Here is a 16,464-nt window from a genome sequence, read left to right as displayed (position 1 = left end):
GTATGCTATTCCAAAATTTCAAAGTTTAATAAAAAGAAATGCTATGCTTGTCTTTATTCCTTTTCCACAATCAGTACTTGATGAAAGAATCATTCTTGGATTTAATAGGCTTTTTTTTCTCATTTCTAGCACAAGACCCCATCCTCCTCAGCTAAGAGTTCCACTAGCTGAAGTCCGCGGCCTTACCCCAAAACAGCTCTTCAGTTTATGCAACAGAAGACATATTCCTGGAAGGTTATAGTCTAAATTGTAACATAAACAGTAGACATTTACTGTGCCAGAATAATTTTTTTCTAAAAGATGCTGTCATAATAAATAGGATAGGAGAATTTAGCTGCCTTCTAGGGCTTTTCATCTCCTCTAGTTTAGGAGCTAGGACATGTTTATATGTAAAAACAACGATCACGCTAGGAAGGATATTATAGATGGCAAATACATAGTACTGATAAGCAATCCCTCAAGAAATTCAGAAGGAAACATCCCATCTAAAGTGGGCAGGAAAAGCTTCAAAAAAGAAACAGAATCTGAGTTGGGCTTGATGGATGATCCAATTTCAACAAGCAAGGGGCTGCAGAGGAAGGAATGTTCAGGGGGTTTGGGAACAAGTGAGCAGGCCAGTCTGGACAAAAGGAGGCTCTAAGTGATAGGAGTGCTCCTAGCTCCTGGAAGACCACGTAATCAGTCCCTGACACCCGCCTCTATCCTTCCCAGGCCCTGGATTAATTATGAGTCTTCCTAATATTTCCCAGAGTGGTCATTTCTTCTACATTCTTACCACCTCCACACAATCCACACCCCCATTCCCGCCCTCTGCAAAGGTCTCCAGACTCATCCTCCTGTTTCCCATCTTCCCCCATTCCCAATTCACAGTACACAACTCATGACATTTGTTATTTTATATGCATAACCCACTCACCTCAAACATGCCAACCGCTAACTACTGCCTACAAAATAAAATCATTCTCTTTCTCAGTCGAGGCCTTCTAACATCTGCTCTCTATCCACCTCTCACTCCATCGCTGGACTCACACTCCCTAATATGCAAATTTCATGCCTATGCCCCTGCTGTTCCTTCTACCTGGAAAATATTCCTTTTTATGTTCTCACGCGGGGCACATGTAGTGGTAAAGACTGTGTATACTACAGTTCATATAAATAACACCCCCTACCACCACTGATGAGCAGTGCACAATCTCTGCAACCTTCCAAAGATAACTTGTTTCCATGCTCTTCCCCTACTGTGAAGGCCAAATTGCTTCTCAGAACAACTCAGTTGTGATCAGTTTGCCTCTGATTTTCCTACATCACCAACTTAACACCATTTCTTTCTTTCTTTCTTTTTTTTTTAAAGTTACAATATTTGGAATACCAACAGTGCCTTGAACACAGCAGCTACTCAGAAAGGATGCATGCAAATGGAGACAGGACTAGTTAAGAAAGGCAGATTGTGGGCGCAGCTGGGTTGCTCAGTCAGTTAGCGTCTGCCTTCAGCTCAGGTCAGGATCCCAGGGTCCTGGGATAGAGACCAGCATCTGGCTCCCTACTCAGCAGGGAGCCTGCTTCTCCCCTCTCCAAGTAGTTCCCCTGCGTGCACTCTCTCCCTTTCTCTGTGTCATCTAAATAAGTACAATCTTTTTAAGGAAAGGGAAAGGAAAGGAAAGAAGGGCAGATAGTGGTGAAACCATAAAGACCCTTAAAGGCCAAGACAAAAGTTTTGGCTTTATCTGGCAGACACCAAATATAGTCAGATGATCAGAATGATGTTTCAAAAAGACTAATTTCAGCAACAACAAGCAAGCAGGGTTTGAGAGACTATTGCTGAAGTGCCCATGTAGAGGCCCTATCAGTCAAAGGGGGCCTATGGGAGGCTCCCCTGTGACTTTCAGCCTCCTCAGCTGCTCACTCATCCTTCAGCTTATCTGTCTGGGATTAGAGGTTGGCTTTCATATACCTACACTTGGGAGAGTGGAGCTTAAAACTGGACCTTTAAGCCAAGAAAAACATGCTTTTGCCTGAAATATCTGGGTATCTAGGAAACAGTTCTGACTTGGATAATTGCATACATATATAAAATAAACACACACAAATCAAGCATCCCTCTTCTTCTTCCTCCACTTCTTTTGCAGTCCCAGGAAGTCTAACTCAATTCTCCTGTTTCCTTTGCTAATGTAGTTTGAACTTTCACTAACCTTAGAATTCCACAATTACTAGGGAATCGTTTCTGGGCCAGCTATCGCTCATTTTCCTACGGTCCGCTAGAAGAATCAAGGGCACTTATGTATTTAGATATATAAATTCATTTCATTGTACTGATGGAGTACTAAATAAGTAATTCTTCTCTGTAAATCAAAAACTCAGAACATAATACAGTCAACAAAATTAGTTTACTAATGAATTTCCTTTTAAAGCATGTATCTTGGATTTCATGCCAAGATATCAATGTATCAGTAATGTACTCTGTGGTACTAGACAATTTTATTTACTACTTCTTAGTTTAAAAAACAATCTTCACTCTCCAAAGGAAGAATATTATGTGTAAGTAATGCACTCAACCTCACAACACATAATATCATTGGAAACATGCACGTGTCTAACAGGAAAAGACGATCAGGCACAACCTAATTTTAAAAATGAATGGAGGAAAAATAAATAAATAAAACAAATAAAAATGAATGGAGGGGGGCCTCTTAAAACAGTATCAAAGGGGCACCTGGGTGGCTCAGTCCGTCAAACATCTGACTTCAGCTCAGGTCATGATCTCAGGGTCCTGGGACCAAGCCTCACATGGGGCTCCCTGCTCAGCCAAGAATCCGCTTGTCCCTCTCCCTCTGCCCCTCCCCACACTTGTGCTCTCTCTCTCTCCCTCAAATAAATAAAAAATGCTTAAGTTAACAAAGAATTTTAAAAAAATCAAAACAGAATATACAATTTTGTGTTTGTGCCCAAAGAGACTGTCTCCCTTGAAAATCCAACTTTACTATTCATTCCTCCTGTCAAATATGCAAAATAAACTCACTCGTACTAAAAACAGAAGTCTGTTATCTCTATTGAAAGGCAAACACGATAGAAGGAAAGATTCAAATATTTTCCTTGCATCCTAATAAACTGAGAAGAAAAGCTATTAACTACTTCAATACTGTTTCTGGATTTCGGGCAGTTTAAATATTTCTTCTTTTCCAAGGTAGTGATTTTCCCCCCTCCCTATACTGAAGATCCTTCTGAAAGTCACAGTGTGTAACTTTGGTACTAAACGACGGACAGGTGCTTTGCTAACTCCATTGGAAAAGAAAAGAGAAAAGGGCACAGACATCCATTATTTAGTCTATCGTTAAGTTAATCTCTTTTATAACAATTCCATTAAAGTACATACTACGCAAAGTGTATGCAATGTGTGACCACCGTATTTCACCATAACAAGACTTCCATCTGTCCAAACGCCACCAAAAACTGGCAAAAATTCAAGCTGCTCTTAGCCCAAGGTTAAATCGTTGAGTACTAACTATAAAAGTTTAGGGACATCTAGTTAACTAGTTGCTATTTGCTCCAAAGTAAACTAAAAGATGGGGGAGGCTTGTTTATCTCTACCTGCCCCTCCCCATGCCTGGCGATTCACCCTCAAGAGGCGGATCTAGTGTATGGACCACAGCCGCCTGGTGCCAGGAAAATAGGAGCGGGAAGTGAGGGCCAACCCGTCCCCTGGCTGGCCTCGCTGGGCCCGGAACCGGCCTGGCTCGGCCTCCCCGAGGCAAACAGGACGGAGACGGGACCGACGGACGGGACGGACAGAACGCGACAGGACGGACGGGACGGGCAGAGAAGCTGTGCGTCCTACCCGGAGGGCTCCCTCCCAGGGCCGGCGGAGTACCTGCTCCGGTCATCCAGGCTGCGGTTGTCGGCCGCCGCGGCGCGCCAGTCCGGCAGAGTGCTGGCGCACAGCACCACCATGGACACGATCACAAACACGACCGACACGCTGGCCAGGATCTGCGCGGCCAGCGACGACGTAGGCTCCTCGAAGGTCCGCCGCATGCGCTCGAGCCAGCGGCGGGAGGGGGCCGCCTCGGCACCGCCAGGTCGCGCCTCGTCGCGGCCCAGCGCGCCCGGCTCGTCGGCCGAGTAGAAGGTGTAGGTGTCGGACATGCGGTCGTCGAGGCGGCGCTGGCAGCAGTACTCGAGGTGCGCGCCCTCCAGGCCCCAGTAGATCATCTCGTTGTAGAAGGAGAGCTCGCACATCCGCGGCGCGAAGCGCAGCTTGCCGTGGCCGCGCACGTAGAGCAGGATGAAGCCGAAGGCCTCCGAGTGCCGGTCGAAGAAGTACTCGTTGCGCTCGCGGTCGTAGTCGTCGCACACCTCGAGCACGTCGCGCTCGGAGCGGCAGCCGTGCAGCCGGCTCACGCGGCGCAGCGGGAAGTCCTTCAGCAGCTCCCGGGACAGCGAGTACCGGGCGCCGCCCACGTTCAGCACCACCGAGGCCGCCCTGCTGCGCCCGAAGGTCATGGCTGGCCACCCCGAAGCCCCGAGGCCCGAGGCCGCCGCCGCCGCCCAACCCCGGCCGCCGCGCGGGGCCTGCCTGCCGTCGGGGCCCGCGGACCGGCTGGCCGGCTCTCGCTGCGGGCTCTGCTCTTGCCCTTCGCTGGCCCGGAGACCCCTCGGCTCCAGTGTCCTCGTCAGCCTGGCGTTGCTGCTAGCGACGCTCCCTCGGCGCGGCGGCACCTGCAGGTGGCCGGGGAGTCCCCTCAGGCGCCAGCGCTGCGCGCCCACTGGCCGGGAACAAGGCTGTCAGCGCCCGGGGATGCCCCCCTGCGAGGCCGGCGTGTCCTTTCAGACCGTGGCGCGGCCCCCCAGCCCCCGAGGGGCGCGGGCGCCGGGAGGAGGCGCGGGTGCAGGGTGGCTCCCCGTCCCCGGCGCTCCTTCTGGCCGCGGCTCCAGCAACCGCCCCGCCGCCGTCCAGAGGCGAGAGGCAAAGTGAGCGGGTTCGGAGGCGGCGGAGAGCCGGCTCCGCGAGGCGGGGGCGGGGCCTCCTCGCGGTTCCCCCGCCTCGCCTCCCCGCTCTGCTCCGCTCACCTCCCTCCGCGCGCCGCCCTCTTCTTCCCACCCGCGCCCGCACCTCCCGGGCTCGCGCGCCTGGGATTCCCCGGCGCCCCGCCCTGGACCTCGGGCTCCCCGCCTCGTGACGCCGTCCTCCCGCTCCGCTCCCGCCCGCCGCGGCCAGGAGGGGTCCGCGAGGCGGGGAAGGGAGCAATGGGGAGCCCCGAGGCGGGGGTGGTGGTGCGAGGAATGGGGAGAGGGCATATCCCCGCGGCCAAGGTGCCTGCTCCCGCGTGCCGCCCCGGGCCATCAGGGATGACTTGGGCAGCTCCCGAGGGCCCTTTTAACAGCCCCCGCCACCCTCCCCCCTTCAGGAAGGCGACCAGAGAGTGAGGAGGGATGAAGACTGGGGTGCAGGATTTGAGGGGCGGGGACAGACGGCGTTTGGAGAGCTTTTTCCAGAAACTATCCGGAACCCAGCTCGGTTTCTGAGACCGCCCTAAGGGATTTCTCAGAGAAGGCATCCCAGCAATTGGTTTTCTTGCCGACTTGCTTTTCTTCTCGCGGCGCGGAGACCCACGTACCGCGTGCTCCGAAGGCGGCCGCACACCCCAGTACCCAGGCTCGGTGTCGCCCTCCCGTCTGTCTTCCCGAGGGGGAGAGCGGCCCCAGCCCCTGCCTTCTGGGGCGCGGGTCCTAAAAGGGCGTCTACGCGTAGCGCGCCTGGACCAACCCCCCCCTTGACGCTTCCCGTAGAGTGGGGTGAAAGTGGGGAGAATCGCTCTGCCACTGGCAAGAACAGAATTTTCCCGTAGCCTTCGTCTGCGTCCTCCTTTTCATAATGTCTTGATTTCCCCTATGCACCCCAGAGCTGGCTGCAGCACCGGCTCTCAGAGCTCGAAAAGACCTTTAAGGCTCCTCAGAGCCAACTCTCCTGCGCTCCGGTCTATGCCCAGGGAGTGGGTTCCACGGGCAGGGGTTATTTTAAACGACATCCGACATCCGACACCCGCAGCCCAGCCCGCGCCGTGCCCGCCAGAGGCGAAACAGGTGAGTTGTAAGGCAAACTATGTTAAATGCAAAACAAATGCTGGAAGGAAAAATAAGGGTGGGGTGGGATGAGATGCGGTCATCTGACCTCAGAGTAACCCAGCTGGTTACTGGGAAGGGTTTTCTTCGCCCTTCACTTTCCATAATTTTGTAGGATTGTCCCATGCCCACTAGAGGTCACCCTAAAGAGTCATTTTGCTTTGATTCTATTGCGGATTCCTAGCTGAAAAGCAGACACCTAAAAATTGAAGTGCTGTCCCTCTTCTCAAAGTAAAATCACTCTGGGTGGTTTCTTAAAGAATGGAAATCTCTATGTGTTGTTTATCCCTGGGCTTGGATAATTTATCTTAAGAGCATTTAATGTGATTAAAAGCTCAAAAACAAAAGGTGTGTATTTGCAAAGTAGCTACTAACCCAGGAAAACATCCTGAAGGGAATGAGTTTCAAGATAGCGTGGAAGGAGGTGATGGTCATGTGCTGGCAGAGAGAAAGGGCAGAAAAGCATTCCAAATAGCCGAAACTCAGATGTAAAGAATTAGAGTCTCAAAGGAAAGCTAATGCATTTGCTTGGCTCTGAGGACCCGGATCTCCACAGCAGAATTTAGATTTCAAAGTGTAAGTAATGGGACGCCAAAGGTTTTAATAATAGAAATGGCTTGATGAACGCTTTAATCAGAAAGATTCTTTTGCCCTTTAGTTTATTCTATGGAGAAGACCATTTTTGCAATGCGGGAATGGGAACCCTATCTCCAAATCTTTGTACATGAGGAAGAGTCAGGTCTTTCTTTTTTTTTTCCCTCTCCCTGCCCTGCCCCCACCCTTTTTTTTTTTTTTTTTTTTTTTTTGAGGCAGGGTCTGTTTTGAGAATCAGGGAGACCAGGACTCAGCAGGGCTTGAAATGGATTTGTTATAGGATATGAGGATGGAGAAAAGTTTGCAAATGTAAGCGGAGAAAAGAGCCTAGCTTCCCACCAGCGAGAGCCAGTTCCTCCGGGAGTTGTTAAAAATACTTTCTTGAAGCATCTCAGCAACAGAACACAGAACAACTATTTCGTTGATTATTTGCTCCAACGTTATTTATTTCCTGTGTTCCCTATCTAAAATGCCTTTACAGTCTGTTGAAGAGATGTCACTTTTTAAAATAAATTTGAGCTTAGAAAACAAATTAATTTGATGATAATATAATTTGTGCCTCCTGGGTATGTTTTCATAAAAATTTTTAGAGAGATAGGTTTAAATAACTTCATTTGTTTCAAAGTAATATGTTTATTTGATTTTAATATCATCAACCACTACTACAGTAGCAATACCCAAATCATGTTCTTTTTTTTTTCCACTAAAAAATCCTCCTTACACGGAACAGCAAGATGCAGAAATGATTGGCTTGTCTCAATATAATCCGGTTTAGAAAGTATTCTTAAAAACTGTTCATAGAATTATTTAAAATTCTGTTCCTTTGTACTTTGAGAAGATTATGTGGAGAATCATTTCATCTAAATTCTTTCCTGGATTCTGGATGACATTTGGGGCCTTCATATATAAATCTTTAGAATGCATTAAAATTTAAAGGCACCAGGCAGAATTTTAGAGTTTGAAAGAACCGGGAGATTTTCTAGTCTCAAATTATCAACCTTTATTTAGGCAGGAGTAACAAGTTTCCTGAGATGCGACTGTAACTGGAGAGATGTGGCTCGGTTCCCCTTAGCATCGTGGTCAAGACCAGGCTGCAATGAGGTTTTCTAGTTCCAGACCCCGGTCCCTCCATCTGCGGTGCCTGCCTTGCGGCCACAACCTTCCATCTGATCTCTCACCACTAGGCAGTTCTTCTGTTCATGTTCATCAAGCCGTTCCTCAAGTTTAGAGCCTAAAAGGACTGTAGATCTATAGAATTACAAAGTGTCTGTATAAGGGATTCCAAACTGGTTATTTGGGCCCTCCCTAGATTCAAATTCTGGCTACGCAACTTATTGGCTAAGTGACCAGGAACAAATTCTTTGAGCCTCAGTCTTCTCATCCATAGAATGGAGGTAATAAGAATATATCACAGGGTGGTATGAGGGTTGAATGAGGGGATGTGGGGTGGTATATGGCTCAGTGAATGATACTGACCAAATCACACTCCGTGTGTACTTCCCGTAGCCCAGTCAAGCCATGCCCCTTCTCATTTCTGGGTTCTAAACAAATATAAGTCCATGCATCTAAGGATGTGACCAGTCGCAAATAGTAACCTGAGACATCAAAAATTCAGTGGAAAGTTGTGACCCTCATGCTGGCAATTCTGGCAGAATACACATTCTTGGGGCGCCTGGGTGGCTCAGAGGGTTAAGCCTCTGCCTTCGGCCCAGGTCATGATCTCAGAGTCTTGGGATCGAGCCCCACATTGGGCTGTCTGCTCAGCAGGCAGCCTGCTTTCTCCTCCTCTCTCTCTGCCTGCCTCTCTGCCTACTTGTGATCTCTGTCTATCAAATAAATAAATAAAATCTTAAAAAAAAAAGAATACACATTCTTCCATAGTTTCGCACTGTACAACTGGTTGAGCTCAGGGACTCTGAGCACCCTGTCCCAAAGGTCAGTAAGTTGAAATACCTTGTGGGCACTATCCATCTTTGCTTTTCACGAACCGACTCTGCTTTAAAAACCCCTGGCCCTTGGAGCACCTGGGTGGCTCAGTCCGTTAGGCGTCCAACTGCTAATTTCAGCTCCAGTCTTGATCTCAGGATCACGAGTTCAAGCCCCACGTTGGGCTCCACACTGGGTGTGGAGCCTACTTAAAAATGAATAAATAATAACAAAAATGAAAAGCTCTCACTCTGCCGTTAATTCGTATTTCTAAGTGTTTATGGTTACACTGGCTTATTTCTCCTCATCTGCAGAAGCAGTGGAGGCCTCAAAAAGTCAGCTTTTTTCATGGAAACTTAGCCTTCCAGTGTCTCTGATTTTATATAAATGACTCTAATGACTTCACCTGCTATGCACAATTACTCAAGTAGAAGGTAAAGCTGCAGCTTTTAATAACCTGCCCTCAGAACCACCCCAACTTATGCACCCCATTCTTAAAGGTGAGAAGCCAGAAGAGAGAGTCACCCCTATCCTATACCAAGGCCCTTGCCTTATTCTTTGCTCCAGGGTGCTTCATGCTCTTATGAAAGCAAAAGGAACACTATCTTCCTTAAATTTCCTGCTTGGAGAGGGTCACTGTATAATCATTACAAGGGAGGCAAAATTTTACCTCTCATCTCTTAGAGTTTTCGACTGGGCCTGCGAATTAGGTTGATGTGTCAGATTAACAGAGAAAGGCACATACATTTATTTAAATTTTATGTGACCCAGGAGCCATCCTGAGGAAATGAAGACAGAGAGAAGTGGCAGAACCTAAATGCTTTTATAGTGGGTTGAGCAAAGAAAGGCAGTTGCAGAAAAGTAACTAACATATATGGGGAGGTGAAAGGAAGATAGGAATTCTTTTGACAAAGTCTGCTTGTACAGAATTCTCTTAGCCTCAGCTTCTGAGAGATGATAACAATGGTACTTAACCTCCTAGTACAGGGAGGATATCTTCCATGTGGAGGTTCATCTCCTGCTTTAAGGAAGAAAAGGCGGGAGGGTCAGAGCACCCTTCTCGTATCTGTTTTTGTAAGTGCTTTTAGCTCAAAATAATCCTTATGCCAAAGTGGCATATTTTGGGGTGGCGTATTCTGCTACCCGTCATCGTTAAAAGCAAAAACCGTTTTGGTGCCATTTACGGAATGGCCCTTCTCCTTTATCTCCACCCAGCCCTCACTCTGGTGCTACTCTGCTGGGTTGTGATGTAATGGTCCCTTGTCTCCACCTTGCTCCTTACTGTGACTAAGAGCCCTTTCTGTGACTTGCCCCTTACTGTGACTAAGAGCCCTTTCTGTGTGGCACCACAAGCTCAGCTTTCCATAAAAACGTCTTACTGTAACCCTCATTGCCCACATGAGGAAATGAGGCTTCAAGAGGTTGAACTTGCTCAAGGACCCACAGCTACTAGGAAGCACTAGACCCATTACCCAAACCCAAAGTCATGTGAGCTCTCTTTTACCTGCCATGCTGTCTCACCACTGACTCCCTTCTCTGCAAAGTATCACATACCCCTGGAGGAGGGGGCTGGGGGAGGAAAGAGTAGGTTAATCCAGAGACAACATAATGACAGATCTTGAATGAGGGTCATTCTACAAGATAACTGATCTTCAAAAAGTCACTTTCAGGGGCGCCTGGGTGGCTCAGTGGGTTAAGCCGCTGCCTTCGGCTCAGGTCATGATCTCAGGGTCCTGGGATCGAGTCCCGCATCGGGCTCTCTGCTCAGCAGGGAGCCTGCTTCCTTCTCTCTCTCTCTGCCTGCCTCTCAATGTACTTGTAATTTCTCTCTGTCAAATAAATAAATAAAATCTTTAAAAAAAAAAAAAAAAAAGTCACTTTCAGGGACACCTGGGTAGCTCAGTTGTTTAAGCATCTGCCTTGGGTTCGGGTTACAATCCGGGATCCTGGGATCAAGGTCCTGGGATGGAGCCCCGCATCAGGCTCCCTGCTCAGCAGAGAGCCTGCTTCTCCCTCTGCCTCTGCTGCTCCCCCTTCTTGTGCTCATGCTCACGCACACGCTCTCTCTCTGTCAAGCAAACAAAATCTTTAAGAAAAAGTCACTTTTGTACCCTGAAATATTTAAGCAGGAGAGGATATAATGTCTGATATTTGCTTCAAAACAATCAAGGGCAGGGGCAAGTGGATTGAGGATGTAGATGAAGCAAGATGAGCTGTGAGTTGATAATTATTGAAGCTGAGTGTGGGAGTTCCTGATATTAATCTCTCCCTCTTTGTGTTTATTTGAAATTGTCCATAATACAAAAACAAAAATTTTAAACTTTGAGCTTCCTTTAAGCTTATTCTTGAATGTTGACAATTTTTCCTTCAGACCAGACCCAAATGCACTTTTTCACAATGTCTATCATAAAGAGGCCCTCTCATTTCTCCAGAATATAAAAAAGCTCAGCACACATTTGACCATGTCTATTAAAACTTTAAATGCAGGGGCACCTGGGTGGCTCAGTAGGTTAAAGCCTCTGCCTTCGGCTCAGGTCATGATCCCAGGGTCCTGGGATACAGCCCCACGCTGGGCTTTCTGCTCAGCTGGGAGCCTGCTTCCACCTCTCTCTCTCTATCTGCCTCTCTGCCTGCTTGTGAACTCTGCCTGTCAAATAAATGAATAAAATCTTTAAAAAAACAAAAACAAAAAAACTTTACATACGCGAGTGCCTGGGTGGCTTGGTGGGTTGGACCTCTGCTTTCGGCTCAGGTCATAATCTCAGGGTCCTGGGGTCAAGCCCCACATCAGGCTCTCTGCTCAGCAGGGAGCCTGCTTCCCCCTCTCTTTCTGCCTGCCTCACTGCCTACTTGTGATCTCTGTCTGTCAAATAAATCAATAAAATCTTTGAAAAAAAATTTTTTAAAAACCCACAACTTTAAATGCACACACCTAGTAGTCCCGCAATTGAAACATCAGCCATTTATCCTACATTCATGTACTTTGTAAAGACGTACATTTAAGGATTGTTGCATTGTTTTCAATAGCAGAAGTCTAGAAACTACCTAAATGTCTATAATTAAGAAACTGGTTATTTAAATAATAGAGCATGCCGATGAACCTAATACTGTTGTTCATACAGGTTCATATAGAACCTGTATGAGTCAGGGTGCCTGCCTGGCTCTGTTGGTGGAGCATGTAATTCTTGGCCTCGGGGTTGTGAGTTCAAACCCCACGTTGGGTGTACAGATTACTTAAAAATATTTTTTTTAAGTTACTAATGGGACATCTGGGTGGTTCAGTCATTAAACATCTACCTTTGGCTCAGGTCATAATCCCGGGGTCCTGGCATCACCACATCGGGCTCCCTGCTCAGTAGGAAGGCTGCTTCTCCCTCTCCTATTCCCCCTGCTCATGTTCCCTCTCTCTCTGTGTCTCTTTGTCTGTCAAATAAATAAATAAGCGAAATCTTAAACAAACAAAAAAAAAAGTTACTAAGTCAAATTGCTAAACAAAGTCTAGGTACTACGCTATGAGTTAAATGATTCCTACTTTATACTTAAGATACATGTATATAAATATGGATAAATGATAAGGCTTCTGAAAAGATACATAAAATATAGGTGATTCTTTCCTGCTCAAGGAACTGGGAGAGTGAATGGGTAGAGTAAATATGAGACCTACTTGTTACTGGTTATAAACCTTTTGTCTTTTTTTTTTTAATGAAGTTCAAGGATTATGTTTGCAATTAAAAAAAAAAAAGGTTTTTTTCTTTTTTTTTTTTTTGGTCATTAAGTACTGCCTTCAGCTCAGGTCATGATCCAGGGTCCTGGGATAGAGCGCCACATCAGCCATCTTGCTAGGCAGGAAGCCTGCTTCTCCCTCTCCCACTCCCCCTGCTTATATCCCCTCTCTCAGCTGTTTCTCTCTCTGTCTCTCTCTCTCCCTCTGTTAAATAAATAAATAAAAATTTTTTTTTTAATATTTTTTTAAAAAGTTAAAAAAAAGAAGAATATCTCAGCACATATCCTCTTACCAAATTCTCTTTTCCCTCAGGCCAATTCTTGCTGTGTCCTCCCTCCTCTGCTCAGTTAATCTGGGGCCATGAACCTGCTGCTCCCTCTGCCTAGAACATTCTGACCCCAGAGCATTATGTGGCTGATTTGTTCTTTCTCAGGTCTCAGTTCAAAGGTCATTTCCTCGAAGAGGCCTTCCCTACCACCCATGCTAGCCTATCAACCTACTTTCTTATTCCTTTATCACTATAAAAAATCATCTTGTTCATTCACCTATTACTTGTTCATCATCTGTTTCCCCACCAGACTGTGCTCACTTCCTCTGAGAACGGGGACCCTGCCACTGGTTCACAGCAATGTCCCCAGCATCTAGAGAGTACTGGGCTCCTTGCTGAAGCTCAGTACTGTTGAGTAAGGAAATTAATGACTATTACTGCTGATTAAAGTAGTATTCTAAATAGGGGCGCCTGGGTGGCTCAGTGGGTTAAGCCGCTGCCTTCGGCTCAGGTCATGATCCCAGGGTCCTGGAATCGAGCCCCGCATCGGGCTCTCTGCTCAGCAGGGAGCCTGCTTCCTCCCCTCTCTCTGCCTGCCTCTCTGCCTGCTTGTCATCTCTCTGTCAAATAAATAAATAAATAAATAAATAAATCTTAAAAAAAAAAAACAACAGTATTCTAAATAGAGTACTGAATAGGCAGTATCCGTATATAAGTAACAATGAAGTTAGAAATTACCAACTTGAGGGGTGTCTGGGTGGCTCAGTCGTTAAACATCTGCCTTCAGCTCAGGTCATGATCCCAGAGTCCTGGGATTGAGCCCCTCACTGGACTCCCTGTTTGGTGGAAAGCTTGCTTCTCCCTCTCTCTCCCACTCCCCCTGCTTGTGTTCCCTCTCTCCCTGTCTCTCTCTCTGTCAAGTAAATAAATAAAATCTTTAAAATAAAAAAAATGACCAACTTGAAAAACTCAGGCTTTTTCTGAAAAACCACTTCAATTTTGTTAAATGGTTGGCATACTGGCAGAGAAGATCTTGGCATGGTTTTCCCTGGATGTACAGTGTATGCCAGCTTCCTAGCATTAAAAACACTGCAGAAGTCCCACTCATTTAGCAGACCCCAATCGTGGGTCAGCCTCAGAGTCCCATCTTAGCAGGTGCTTTCGTTAGGAAAATTCCTGGAATTGGCTTTACTTATGTCCCGATGCCATCATCTACCCATATCTGTCCCTGGAGGAAGGAGATATTGTGGAAGTGGACCACAGGCTTCAAGAAAAAATATATAAATAAATAAATAAATACTGGCCATGATTGAATTAAACACTTCAAAATTATTACCAGAAAAATAAATAAAATTATCCAGAAGGGACTGGATATGGATGTGGATCCAGGAGGTTCTGTGTGTCTTGGCTCAGGGAACTATAGAAAATATGGGAAGAAATGTAAAAAGCTGTTGCCCTCATGGTAGACTGAGATCTCAGAGACCTTACTGCTGGACTGGGTGTTCCAGTATGAGCTAGAGAAGGTTGCCAGCAAAGTATGCTTTGAGCCCAGACAGGAAGGAAGTGGGAGAGCCAAGCAGAGAAAGAGGGATTCCCCCACTTTGCCCCTTACCACATCACAGGGCAGATTCAAACAGCCCAAGAAAGGATTCTACACACAAGAAAAATCAAAGACATTTTCAAAATGAATGGAAGTTCCCCACTGTGTTCTATCCATTCTGCAAAGAAGAGGGCTGCCTTTATCAACATTAATGAACAAAAATTAACTAGTTTAGGAGTCTGCTTTGAAAAACACCTGCTGTCCTTACCCTTCTGTCCCTGTAACAATCTTATTTCCCTGTCCCACAACCCCAGCCCTCTTCCCCCTTATGCCCAGTGCTATTATTTCTGCCTCAGAGAAAAGATTGGGGCTGGGGTTGACTGAAACAAAGCGTATGGTATTCCTGGAAATGATCTTCTCATTGTAGATGCAACCAAAATAGCATTGAGTCTACACTTAATAATTGATATCCTCTTCAACGGCAATTGCATTTTTCTCTAAGGTACAGGATTTAAAATAGGGGCTATTTTTTCTCCAGTTCTTACCTGGAGATAGAAATCATCCAGTTCTGGTTTGTGTGATCCTGTACTCTTCTATGGCAAAACCCCAGCCTTGGTTTTCCCTAAGACACGTTTTCCCAGGTTAGCAAAAAGGATGCTTTTAGTGGAAAGCTGGGAAATACAGCTTTACATACTGGAAGATTTACAGTTTTTAAAGGAGGTTTAGAGCAGATGCAATTAGGTTGCTATAAGCCTGTCCAAGGCCTGGGTCAGAGAACAGAGGCTATGGCTCAGCAAAAAATGCTAAAATGTATTGCCGGCTGTAACGCCACGTGGCCAAGTGACATCAGATCCTATCTTCAGATAGGCTCTTCCTATGCCTGCAAGGGACCCTGCCCTCAAGGGGTTGCTAGTACTTTTGCTAGTACTTTCAGACTTCCAAGGAGGATTTTTTCTTTCCAGAGGAAAGTAATCACAAATAAAAATCTTCAGAGCAAAGGAACACTGAGAAGCTTTTTATACCCTTCCACTAGCTTCTATTGTGATGGATGAAACTGCAGGAACAATTAGAGTAAATGTCAGTGTAAATCTCCAAAGAAAGAAGAAAATAGGCTTACCAAGTTTCATTGGACAATGCCAAGGCATTATCTTCTCTAGATGTAGTGCGTATTTAACTTAGTGTCAAGGGATTATGAGCAAACGCTCAATGACTATCCCAGTGGTCTATCTCAACAGTGACAGATTCTTACAGAAAGGAGAAAATGCGAATATAACTTCCACTGAATCAGCATTCCTCAGGGCTTTCAATTTAGAGTTCACTGTGATTTCTCCCTAGTAATGAAGTCGAGAGTGATATTTATATACTATATAGATTAAATATTGCTGAGATATCACCTTGCTTCTGGGACCCTCAAGGAAACCAGTCTGAACGATGCCACTCAGTTGATTCTCCCAAACTGTGAAAATGCAAGGTATATGAGTAACATTGCCTCTTCATTTGATTCAGTCACTATGGGATCCTCTAGAGGAATGTTCACTCTGCCCTGACTTCTAACTGGCTAAATAATCAACTAGGCAAATAGGAAAGGCTGGTGTCTCCTGTTACCCCCTCAGGGGGCAGGCAGCCCATTTTATCTCAGCCTTAACAATACCATGTTAGATGTTTAAGTGTTTTTGTTTTAAAATTTTTATTTATTTTTTAAAAGATTTTATTTATTTATCTGACACAGAGAGAGATCACAAGTAGGCAGAGAGAGGGGGGGAAGCAGGCTCCCTGCTGAGCAGAGAGCCCAATGTGGGGCTCAATCCCGGGACCCTGGGATCATGATCTGAGCCAAAGGCAGAGACTTAACCCATTGAGCCACCCTGGCGCCCCTTAAGGTGTTTCTAGATATTAAACTGTAGTGATGTATATGGCAAAAACCAATTTAGGTCAGAGGGATTTTAAGGACAAAATGAGAACTACTTGGAATACAGGTCCCTGTACAGAATTTGACTGAGAAAGGATTTTGTAGTCATTGAGCTTCAGTAGGTCAATCTTCTTGGTTTAATAGACATCCTTAGAACTGAACATTTCAGGGGCGCCTGGCTGACTCAGCCAGTTAAGCATCTGCCTTGCGCTTGGGTGATGATTCCAGGGTCCTGGGATCAAGCCCCCCATCAGGCTTTCTGCTCAGTGAGGAGCCTCCTACTCCCCCTGCTTGGGCTCGCTCTCTCTCTCTCTCTCTCTCTCTCAAATTAATAAATAAAATCTTTAAAAAAAACAAAAAACAAAATAAGAACTGAACATTTCCAA

At 46.2% G+C, this 16,464-nt stretch overlaps 2 protein-coding genes across 3 annotated transcripts in view; one reads left to right on the top strand and one right to left on the bottom strand.

Annotated features, from left to right (window-relative positions):
* KCNG3 (potassium voltage-gated channel modifier subfamily G member 3) overlaps positions 1-4,574 on the bottom strand; it is a 45,734-nt gene extending 41,160 nt beyond the window's left edge. Inside the window, exon 1 of one of the 2 annotated variants that reach the window (XM_059188464.1) lies at positions 3,833-4,574. In XM_059188464.1, the coding sequence (XP_059044447.1) occupies positions 3,833-4,497 (665 nt within the window). In that variant the 5' untranslated portion in view covers positions 4,498-4,574. The remainder of the gene's footprint in view (positions 1-3,832) is intronic. The other variant, XM_059188465.1, reaches the window with a different exon arrangement.
* Positions 4,575-5,803: 1,229 nt separating this feature from the next.
* MTA3 (metastasis associated 1 family member 3) overlaps positions 5,804-16,464 on the top strand; it is a 213,370-nt gene continuing 202,709 nt past the window's right edge. The window contains exon 1 of the mRNA XM_059188460.1: positions 5,804-6,078. The gene's annotated coding sequence lies outside the window, so the exon portion shown is untranslated. The remainder of the gene's footprint in view (positions 6,079-16,464) is intronic.

Source organism: Mustela lutreola, chromosome 9 (assembly GCF_030435805.1).
Source record: "Mustela lutreola isolate mMusLut2 chromosome 9, mMusLut2.pri, whole genome shotgun sequence".
NCBI classification, from domain to species: Eukaryota; Metazoa; Chordata; class Mammalia; order Carnivora; family Mustelidae; genus Mustela; species Mustela lutreola.
The sequence above is the reverse complement of the archived record's forward strand: the minus strand, read 5'-3'. Positions and strand labels throughout refer to the sequence as shown.